Source organism: Siphateles boraxobius, unplaced genomic scaffold, assembly GCF_051911475.1.
Source record: "Siphateles boraxobius isolate OS27281-9 unplaced genomic scaffold, OSU_SipBor_1 310, whole genome shotgun sequence".
Taxonomy (NCBI): domain Eukaryota; kingdom Metazoa; phylum Chordata; class Actinopteri; order Cypriniformes; family Leuciscidae; genus Siphateles; species Siphateles boraxobius.
The window spans coordinates 45,001-57,500 of NW_027508932.1; the positions used below are offsets into that span (position 1 = coordinate 45,001).

General features: G+C 32.8%; 1 protein-coding gene across 4 annotated transcripts in view; it reads right to left on the minus strand.

Moving 5' to 3' along the window:
• Window positions 1-12,500, minus strand: part of fam53b (family with sequence similarity 53 member B) — a 26,115-nt gene that overhangs the window by 12,721 nt on the left and 894 nt on the right. For all 4 annotated transcript variants that reach the window (XM_077194079.1, XM_077194077.1, XM_077194080.1 and 1 more), the window contains exon 2: window positions 1,609-1,789. In XM_077194079.1, coding sequence (XP_077050194.1) covers window positions 1,609-1,695 — 87 coding nt within the window. In that variant the 5' untranslated portion in view covers window positions 1,696-1,789. The remainder of the gene's footprint in view (window positions 1-1,608; window positions 1,790-12,500) is intronic.

Here is a 12,500-nt window from a genome sequence, read left to right on the forward strand (position 1 = left end):
AGAGTCACAGAAACGACGAGCTACATGTAAACCATATTCTGTGTTGTATTTTCCTGTCAAAATAACAGAGTTCATCAGCTTTTAAGAACCAGCAGAAGATATGCCTTGGGGAAGATATCCGCTTCTGTGGGCTAGTGGGCGGAGCTAGTGCGCAAACGGCTAAATCTCATTGGCTGGCGCTCGTCTATTACCGTCCCTGCTTTGGTTTCAGCAAATCAGTTCAGGCGAACGCTGACAACGTGATTAACACTCATGAACCCAGCAGCTCATCAATCCTTAGTGCGTTATATATTTGCTTTTAATAGTAGAATTAGTAGTAGTAGTGTTATCTTTTAATAATAATTACTATTACCTTTTTTTTAACAGAAACACTGAATGACCAACAATATCTGGCAACACCACCAGTCCCAAGTTCAGCTACGATGACAAATATGCATTCATACACGGTTACCAAGTTTCATTAAATAGTGCTTGATTATCATAATATCATAATATAATGCGTGATTGACTGATGCTAAGAGTGTACGTTCAGATATTTAAGAACCTGTGCCATTTTACAAAGATAAGCTGATTTGGTGGAATATATATAAAACAGTAAATCAGTAAATATAGTGGTCAACATTTGAAGTGGATCAAAACCTTTCATCAAAGTTTTACATGAATTTGAACAAAACCTGTTCTTGTCTTAGGACAACTTTGATAACCCTTTTCGATCCACTTCAATATATATATATATCAGTCTGGTGAGTAAACTAAAAAGTGTACTAGCCTATGGGGATTCTATTGCCGAGGTGTGACACACACACACACACACACACTCTCAGGTGACCAGTATCAGTCCGATCGGCTCTAACCCGTGAAACTGAACTCCAGTCGCGCTTCACGAGTGCGTCTCGTGCTTCTCACCGTCTCTGGCACTGCTAGCATTAGCCGCTATGAGTAAATAACTAGAAGAGGAACAGTAGAGTAAATGCTAAAACTATGTTTAAATAAATGTCGTACACAAACTTTCCTGAAAAAAATCTTTTTTGTCTTGATTTTGTTCTAAATTATGTCACACCAGTTTTTCCAGTAAAATAATAATATTAATAATCAACAATAATATTGATTTCCTGCATTGACACCATTTTATGAGAACATCACGGTTTTCTCCAGCGCGGCTATATATAAATATATATAAATAAATGAACTAAATGAATAACTTTTTTACAACAAATATGAACCATCGCTGAACTTACTTAAGCTGGACTGTAATATTTTCTTCTGGAAACAAACTTTGTTGCATTATTTTCCTGTTATCTCTGTAAAGCTGCTTCGAAACACTCAGTATAGTAAAAAGCGCTGTATAAATAAAGGACACTTGACTATATCGGGGACTTAACGTTTAAAATAATGTGGATACAGAAAATAAAATGAGTTTTGGGTTCATATAATAAATAGTGCGCTATTGAGCATTATTAAACTTGATTCTAATTTAAATGAATCTCCATGCACCGACGCCTAAGCTGTGAGTGCCATGTGACCCGCTGGTGATCTGACGCCACATCATTACATCATCACTGAGAGTCAATAATGCATGATGCCTTTAAACCCAGAGAAGTTTCTTACCGGCGGCAGAGGCTCTTGGGATCTTACATCATCGACGGCCTTCTTTTCCAGTGTTTTAGTGTGTATAATTACCATGGCAACACACATCTTTGCCACAGTCCATTCCAGTGCAGGCGAGTCCTCGTGAAGCTCATTCTCCAAGTGCAGCGCTGACCCGACGACCTTCAGACGACCTCTGACCCTGGAGAGAACAAGAGAGACTCGTCAAGCAGCGTAACGTGTGTGTGTTCACATCCTTCTGAAATCCTCTTCAGGAAACTGTACACTGTTGATGGATTACAACGTTTTTTGTTTATCTTTGAGCCAGAAAGTACAGCAATCGGAGTAATGAACAACAGCATACAGGTCGTGATAATAAAGCTGGTCAGGAGAAGCTCGAGGTCATGTGATCTCTTCGTCCAGCACACGCCTCACGGGATCCACACACGCACACACACACGCACACACACACACACACAGTTCCTGGAGTAACTGAGAGTTGAGCAAGTGTATGCGCTTGAGTGCTTATGCTTTATGGTTTCACTCTTAGCTATGTTGCTCTTATCTTTTGTTTTATTTGTTGTTCCGCAAGTTATATCTACTTTTCATCTGGTTTCATCTTTGGTCAGCCTGGTTTAAAAGTATATAAATGTTTATTTAGTTATAAATGTGCGCTGGTTTGTGTAGATCAGACTCTTATTCCTCGGCTGGATCGTGTCGAGACTTCGAAGCTGCACTGAAACTCACATTTAAACCTTCCACCCGTCGGACTGAAGAGTTTCTGTAGAGTTTGTTCTGTAGAACATCTCATTTTAATATATTCATATTTATATATTTATTTCATTTAGCACATTTCAGTTCAGCACTGTTTTACTTGGAGTGTTATGTTTGTTTTTAATCCCAGTGTCAATTAAAAAAAATATCGGTTGAATAATCAGTTATCGGCATGTAAAGGTCAAACCTAATTATCGGTATCGGTAAATCCACTATGGGCCGACCTCTAATTGTAGCCAATCACAGACATATCCGAGAAGCTCGTGAACAACGGCCAATCAGAGGCGTTTACGATTCCGCTCAACAGCGCTCAAAGCCTCACACTTTAAAAATGTCAGTACCGACTGGGTCCCGAAGTCGGTACTTTTGACAACACTACGCTAGGGATGTGACCATGAAGATATTTTCCCACCGGTTAATCTAAGAGTGACAACACTGGTAATACCGGTATCACCAGCGGGGGCTTTTAAAACGCTCATTTGAAAGTGAAACTAAAATGCGCACGTCAGCACGGGCATTCATAATGGTGCGGAGCATTTTCAATTAGGCTAACTCCTACCATAGGAACGCACTGAAAACGCTTGCTCCGCGCCCGTGGAAACGCACCGTTATGAATGCCCGTGCGCATTTTAGTTTCGCTTTTAAATTAGCACCAATTCAGGAGCGGATTGCTTGAATGGTGAGTTCATTAGCCAATCATTCTTAATGAAAAACACAACAACAAAACAGTACAATGACATTCGCTTAAATCGGCGATTTTAGATTTCGCTTTGACACCGAATATTCCTCCATCATCTTGTCAGTCTGTTCCTCGCTCTCGTGATGAATGAGATGTGAGTCCTGCTGCGGTTTATCAAGCAGACGCGTTCAGTTTTTAACTGTAGAGTCTGTTCTCTAACTGAACTAAATGATTGTATTACCAAAAAAATATATTAAAAAATCAAATCAACAGTGTGGGCGGTGCTGGTGCGCAAGTGATGTAAAATTAGCACCAGTAACACCGTTAGCACCGAGTATCGTAGCAAGCCTAGCGGACGCCAGCTCATTCTGAACATAAATCTTCTCAAAACCAAAAGCGTGATTAGAAAAGCCCTCCAGAAAAGAGTAAAACCGCAGCGACTCCATGAGCACCAGGCCGGCAAGCGTTTCAGGGCTTTTGGAAGTTGCAGCAAATCAATTAGTCATATGAGCTTTGCTAGCTGAAGTCATCTCGCGTTCGGGACAAATCAAACTCAACCAGGCGCATTCACAAGGCCAGCCAACTCTGTGGCAACAGAAACATCACAGATCCAATTGTGAAACACATGAAGAAATGAAGCCAAACAGTGCGAGCCAAGAGATTATAGTCCATCGAACACCACAGCTCCTCTGCCAGAGAATCGTACACGCTAACACTGCCAAACCAAGCCGGCTAGCTTACACAATAGCAACGTAAAGGAGTGAACGCTTTCACGAGACGCAGCTGCCCGACCGCTTAACATAAACACAAAAGAGAGACAGGTTTCTTTTCATCGGAGAAAACCTCACTTTACACCCACTCCTGCTCACAAACGTGAAGCTTTAACACACAGGCCTGTAGAGTTTATTTCACTGAAACGCTGTTTAACAGCGCTGGTTAAAGCGTCGTGGAGGGCAGACGCTGAAAAACAAGTAAGCATTCATGTGCTCTGCCCTCCACACACACACACGCTGATCACAAACACACGCTTACCTGAACACTGGCGCTTAGAAACATGAGCTAACGACACACAACGTTATCAAATCAAAGCTTAAATGGTTGGGTGACTGTTGCATTGTTTACTCACCATCATGTGGTTTCATACACAAAAAGAGACGTTTAGCAGAATGTTCACAACGCTATTTTTTCAATTTCAAAGGAATTTCTTTTTATTTATGATGACTTGTAATGAAGTATGGAAGATTGTTTCCGCCACAGAATAAAAAAATCAAAAAGGTAATTGTGACTTTTTATCTCACAATTCTGATTTTATCTGAATTGTGTGATATAAAGTCGCAATTGGGAGATATAGTCAGAATTGTGTGATATAAAGTCAGAATTGTGTGATATAAAGTCGCAATTGGGAGATATAGTCAGAATTGTGTAATATAAAGTCAGAATTGTGTGATATAAAGTCAGAATTGTGTAATATAAAGTCAGAATTGTGTGATATAAAGTCAGAATTGTGATATAAAGTCAGAATTGTGTAATATAAAGTCAGAATTGTGATATAAAGTCAGAATTGTGATATAAAGTCAGAATTGTGTGATATAAAGTCAGAATTGTGTGATATAAAGTCAGAATTGTGATATAAAGTCAGAATTGTGATATAAAGTCAGAATTGTGTGATATAAAGTCAGAATTGTATATAAAGTCAGAATTGTGTGATATAAAGTCAGAATTGTGTGATATAAAGTCAGAATTGTGATATAAAGTCAGAATTGTGTGATATAAAGTCAGAATTGTGTGATATAAAGTCAGAATTGTGATATAAAGTCAGAATTGTGTGATATAAAGTCAGAATTGTGATATAAAGTCAGAATTGTGTGATATAAAGTCAGAATTGTGTAATATAAAGTCAGAATTGTGATATAAAGTCAGAATTGTGAGATATAAAGTCAGAATTGTGTGATATAAAGTCAGAATTGTGATATAAAGTCAGAATTGTATATAAAGTCAGAATTGTGATATAAAGTCAGAATTGTGTGATATAAAGTCAGAATTGTATATAAAGTCAGAATTGTGTGATATAAAGTCAGAATTGTGTAATATAAAGTCAGAATTGTGTGATATAAAGTCAGAATTGTGTAATATAAAGTCAGAATTGTATATAAAGTCAGAATTGTGTGATATAAAGTCAGAATTGTGTGATATAAAGTTAGAATTGTGTGATGTAAAGTTAGAATTGTGTGATATAAAGTCAGAATTGTGTAATATAAAGTCAGAATTGTGATATAAAGTCAGAATTGTGTGATATAAAGTCAGAATTGTGTGATATAAAGTCAGAATTGTGATATAAAGTCAGAATTGTGATATAAAGTCAGAATTGTGTGATATAAAGTCAGAATTGTGTGATATAAAGTCAGAATTGTATATAAAGTCAGAATTGTGTGATATAAAGTCAGAATTGTGTGATATAAAGTCAGAATTGTGATATAAAGTCAGAATTGTGTGATATAAAGTCAGAATTGTGTGATATAAAGTCAGAATTGTGATATAAAGTCAGAATTGTGTGATATAAAGTCAGAATTGTGTGATATAAAGTCAGAATTGTGTAATATAAAGTCAGAATTGTGATATAAAGTCAGAATTGTGAGATATAAAGTCAGAATTGTGTGATATAAAGTCAGAATTGTGATATAAAGTCAGAATTGTATATAAAGTCAGAATTGTGATATAAAGTCAGAATTGTGTGATATAAAGTCAGAATTGTATATAAAGTCAGAATTGTGTGATATAAAGTCAGAATTGTGTAATATAAAGTCAGAATTGTGTGATATAAAGTCAGAATTGTGTAATATAAAGTCAGAATTGTATATAAAGTCAGAATTGTGTGATATAAAGTCAGAATTGTGTGATATAAAGTTAGAATTGTGTGATATAAAGTTAGAATTGTGTGATATAAAGTCAGAATTGTGTAATATAAAGTCAGAATTGTGATATAAAGTCAGAATTGTGTGATATAAAGTCAGAATTGTGATATAAAGTCAGAATTGTGATATAAAGTCAGAATTGCGTGATATAAAGTCAGAATTGTGTGATATAAAGTCAGAATTGTGTGATATAAAGTCAGAATTGTGATATAAAGTCAGAATTGTGTGATATAAAGTCAGAATTGTGTGATATAAAGTCAGAATTGTGTGATATAAAGTCAGAATTGTGATATAAAGTCAGAATTGTGTGATATAAAGTCAGAATTGTGTGATATAAAGTCAGAATTGTGTGATATAAAGTCAGAATTGTGATATAAAGTCAGAATTGTGTGATATAAAGTCAGAATTGTGTGATATAAAGTCAGAATTGTGATATAAAGTCAGAATTGTGTGATATAAAGTCAGAATTGTGTGATATAAAGTCAGAATTGTGATATAAAGTCAGAATTGTGTGATATAAAGTCAGAATTGTGTGATATAAAGTCAGAATTGTGTGATATAAAGTCAGAATTGTGTGATATAAAGTCAGAATTGTGTGATATAAAGTCAGAATTGTGTGATATAAAGTCAGAATTGTGATATAAAGTCAGAATTGTGTGATGTAAAGTCAGAATTGTGTGATGTAAGGTCAGAATTGTGTGATATAAAGTCAGAATTGTGTGATATAAAGTCAGAATTGTGTGATGTAAAGTCAGAATTGTGTGATGTAAGGTCAGAATTGTGATATAAAGTCAGAATTGTGTGATGTAAAGTCAGAATTGTGTGATATAAAGTCAGAATTGTGTGATATAAAGTCAGAATTGTGTGATATAAAGTTCCATTATTTACTCACATCATGGGGTTTCATACACAAAAAGAGACGTTTAGAAGAAAGTTCACGATGCTCGTTTCTGTTGAATGAAAGGATGAAAACAACCGTCCATAAGATGCTTTTTCTCATTTCAACAAGTAAAAAACGTGAGCTTGGCTTATATTCAGATGTCCCACAATGCATTGTGAATATTTGAGCGCTGCAATGAAGCGGACGATTTAAGTTTAAACATCTTGAATTTCAGAGTTTCACACAGAAAGCATCATATGAGTTGCCCTGTTTTTAGGCATTTCTGGAGCTCGACAGCTTCTGTCTTTATGCTTCTCACTGCGTGGAAAAATGAGTAATGAACCATTTAAAGCGGAGACGGTTTACTAAAGCTCAACCAGTGCCCGTTCACAGATCAGCCGGTCAGTCTGGGATTCATGATCTTATGAAGCGCTTCCTCTCAGAGTCTGATGTCAACATGCAGAGAAAATATGGAACTGGCAATAACTGAAAACCAGCAGACTCATGAAGAGCGTCTTGTGATTCATTATGGGAACTTCCACTGTGGTGCGTGATTACGTGACCTAGTTATCAACACACAAACGCAGTACAAGAAAATTGCAATCGCACAAGTCCAAAGGCCTCTCAGCTGATCAAACTCAAGACAACGACCAACATCTGTGTGGAACAGCAGAAAACACACACAAACATAAGTCAGGGGATTTAAACACTGAATGTGCAAACAAACAATTCTGTAAAGGTCAAAATCAGCCTCTTTATGTCAAACAGTAAAACCTGTTCTTTCTGATGATGTCGAACAATGACGCCCATCGAGCAGATACACCCAACTACCCAACTACCCAACTATTCACTACTAACACTCCCATAAACATGTGCTCTGTTGCGGAGACTCTGTGAACACAATCAACACTGAAACACTGTAAGGGTTTTCTGTGTTAGCGGCCGCTAAGTTAATAACTAATGATCTTTGTGACGGAAGTGAATCAATCAAAACTAACAATAACTTTATTCTAGATCTGCTGTAAAGCCTAAACAATCTCTGTTACTGTAATCTCCTGTTATCACTGTAAAGATGCTGTGAAACTCTATATTGTTAAAGCGCTGTAGAAATGAAGGAGACTCGACTATAAACCCTCAGCCGGCTGGTTTGATCGTTCACCGTGAAACACACACTTCACACACACTGCTCACGGGACGCTTGCCAGTTCAGCGGAAAATGACGGCGTGAGCTGAGAAACAAACACACATTCACACACCAGCAGCGACCGAGGAAAAGCTGGCTTCCCGAGGATCAGATAGTGTTGCAAAACATCAGCCGAGCTGAAAACCAGAGATTGTGCTTGAGTTACAGTAACCGAACCTCCTGTGAAACTCACACGGCCGAAAAACCCCTCGTTTGCATACGAACGAACACGCTGGGTTAGTGCTGATAACCAGATCAACCCAATCTGCTGGAACTAGAGCTGCACTTCACATTTCATCACTCCATACTCAACTTACATCTAATAATACTGAACAGAATACTACACTATCAAAGTATACTTCACTTACATAGTATACTCTAAATATACTGCATTCTATACAATACTACAATATCAAAATACGCTTAATACTTCGATTACATAGTATACTCTAAATATACTGCATTCTATCAATACTACAATATCAAAATACGCTTAATACTTCGATTACATAGTATACTCTAAATATACTGCATTCTATACAATACTACAATATCAAAATACGCTTAATACTTCGATTACATAGTATACTCTAAATATACTGCATTCTATACAATACTACAATATCAATATACGCTTAATACTTCGATTACATAGTATACTCTAAATATACTGGATTCTATACAATACTACAATATCAAAATACGCTTAATACTTCGATTACATAGTATACTCTAAATATACTGCATTCTATACAATACTACAATATCAAAATACGCTTAATACTTCGATTACATAGTATACTCTAAATATACTGCATTCTATACAATACTACAATATCAAAATACACTTAATACTTCGATTACATAGTATACTCTAAATATACTGGATTCTATACAATACTACAATATCAAAATACGCTTAATACTTCGATTACATAGTATACTCTAAATATACTGCATTCTATACAATACTACAATATCAAAATACGCTTAATACTTCGATTACATAGTATACTCTAAATATACTGCATTCTATACAATACTACAATATCAAAATACACTTAATACTTCAGTTACATAGTATACTCTAAATATACTGCATTCTATACAATACTACAATATCAAAATACGCTTAATACTTCGATTACATAGTATACTCTAAATATACTGCATTCTATACAATACTACAATATCAATATACGCTTAATACTTCGATTACATAGTATACTCTAAATATACTGGATTCTATACAATACTACAATATCAAGATACGCTTAATACTTCGATTACATAGTATACTCTAAATATACTGCATTCTATACAATACTACAATATCAAAATACACTTAATACTTCAATTACATAGTATACTCTATACTGCATTCTATCAATACTACAATATCAAAATACGCTTAATACTTCGATTACATAGTATACTCTAAATATACTGCATTCTATACAATACTACAATATCAAAATACGCTTAATACTTCGATTACATAGTATACTCTAAATATACTGCATTCTATACAATACTACAATATCAAAATACACTTAATACTTCGATTACATAGTATACTCTAAATATACTGCATTCTATACAATACTACAATATCAAAATACGCTTAATACTTCAATAACATAGTATACTCTAAATATACTGCATTTTAAACAATACTACAATATCAAAATACGCTTAATACTTCAATAACATAGTATACTCTAAATATACTGCATTCTATACAATACTACAATATCAAAATACACTTAATACTTCGATTACATAGTATACTCTAAATATACTGCATTCTATCAATACTACAATATCAAAATACACTTAATACTTCGATTACATAGTATACTCTAAATATACTGGATTCTATACAATACTACAATATCAAAATACACTTAATACTTCGATTACATAGTATACTCTAAATATACTGCATTCTATACAATACTACAATATCAAAATACACTTAATATTTCAATTACATAGTATACTCTATACTGCATTCTATCAATACTACAATATCAAAATACGCTTAATACTTCGATTACATAGTATACTCTAAATATACTGCATTCTATACAATACTACAATATCAAAATACGCTTAATACTTCGATTACATAGTATACTCTAAATATACTGCATTCTATCAATACTACAATATCAAAATACACTTAATACTTCAATAACATAGTATACTCTAAATATACTGCATTCTATACAATACTACAATATCAAAATACGCTTAATACTTCGATTACATAGTATACTCTAAATATACTGCATTCTATACAATACTACAATATCAAAAAACGCTTAATACTTCGATTACATAGTATACTCTAAATATACTGCATTCTATACAATACTACAATATCAAAATACGCTTAATACTTCGATTACATAGTATACTCTAAATATACTGCATTCTATCAATACTACAATATCAAAATACACTTAATACTTCGATTACATAGTATACTCTAAATATACTGCATTCTATACAATACTACAATATCAAAATACGCTTAATACTTCAATTAAATAGTATACTCTAAATATACTGCATTCTATACAATACTACAATATCAAAATACACTTAATACTTCGATTACATAGTATACTCTAAATATACTGCATTCTATACAATATCAAAATATGCTTAATACTTCGATTACATACTATACTCTAAATATACTGCATTCTATACAATACTACAATATCAAAATACACTTAATACTTCAATTACATAGTATACTCTAAATATACTGCATTCTATACAATACTACAATATCAAAATACACTTAATACTTCAATTACATAGTATACTCTAAATATACTGCATTCTATCAATACTACAATATCAAAATACGCTTAATACTTCGATTACATAGTATACTCTAAATATACTGCATTCTATCAATACTACAATATCAAAATACGCTTAATACTTCGATTAAATAGTATACTCTAAATATACTGCATTCTATACAATACTACAATATCAAAATACGCTTAATACTTCGATTACATAGTATACTCTAAATATACTGCATTCTATACAATACTACAATATCAAAATACGCTTAATACTTCAATTAAATAGTATACTCTAAATATACTGCATTCTATACAATACTACAATATCAAAATACGCTTAATACTTCGATTACATAGTATACTCTAAATATACTGCATTCTATACAATACTACAATATCAAAATACACTTAATACTTCAATTACATAGTATACTCTAAATATACTTCATTCTATACAATATCAAAATATGCTTAATACTTCGATTACATACTATACTCTAAATATACTGCATTCTATCAATACTACAATATCAAAATACACTTAATACTTCAATTACATAGTATACTCTAAATATACTGCATTCTATACAATATCAAAATATGCTTAATACTTCGATTACATACTATACTCTAAATATACTGCATTCTATCAATACTACAATATCAAAATACACTTAATACTTCAATTACATAGTATACTCTAAATATACTTCATTCTATACAATATCAAAATATGCTTAATACTTCGATTACATACTATACTCTAAATATACTGCATTCTATCAATACTACAATATCAAAATACACTTAATACTTCAATTACATAGTATACTCTAAATATACTTCATTCTATACAATATCAAAATATGCTTAATACTTCGATTACATACTATACTCTAAATATACTGCATTCTATCAATACTACAATATCAAAATACGCTTAATACTTCGATTAAATAGTATACTCTAAATATACTGCATTCTATACAATACTACAATATCAAAATACGCTTAATACTTCGATTACATAGTATACTCTAAATATACTGCATTCTATACAATACTACAATATCAAAATACGCTTAATACTTCAATTAAATAGTATACTCTAAATATACTGCATTCTATACAATACTACAATATCAAAATACGCTTAATACTTCGATTACATAGTATACTCTAAATATACTGCATTCTATACAATACTACAATATCAAAATACACTTAATACTTCAATTACATAGTATACTCTAAATATACTTCATTCTATACAATATCAAAATATGCTTAATACTTCGATTACATACTATACTCTAAATATACTGCATTCTATCAATACTACAATATCAAAATACACTTAATACTTCAATTACATAGTATACTCTAAATATACTGCATTCTATACAATACTACAATATCAAAATACACTTAATACTTCAATTACATAGTATACTCTAAATATACTGCATTCTATCAATACTACAATATCAAAATACACTTAATACTTCAATTACATAGTATACTCTAAATATACTGCATTCTATACAATACTACAATATCAAAATACACTTAATACTTCAATTACATAGTATACTCTAAATATACTGCATTCTATACAATACTACAATATCAAAATACGCTTAATACTTCAATA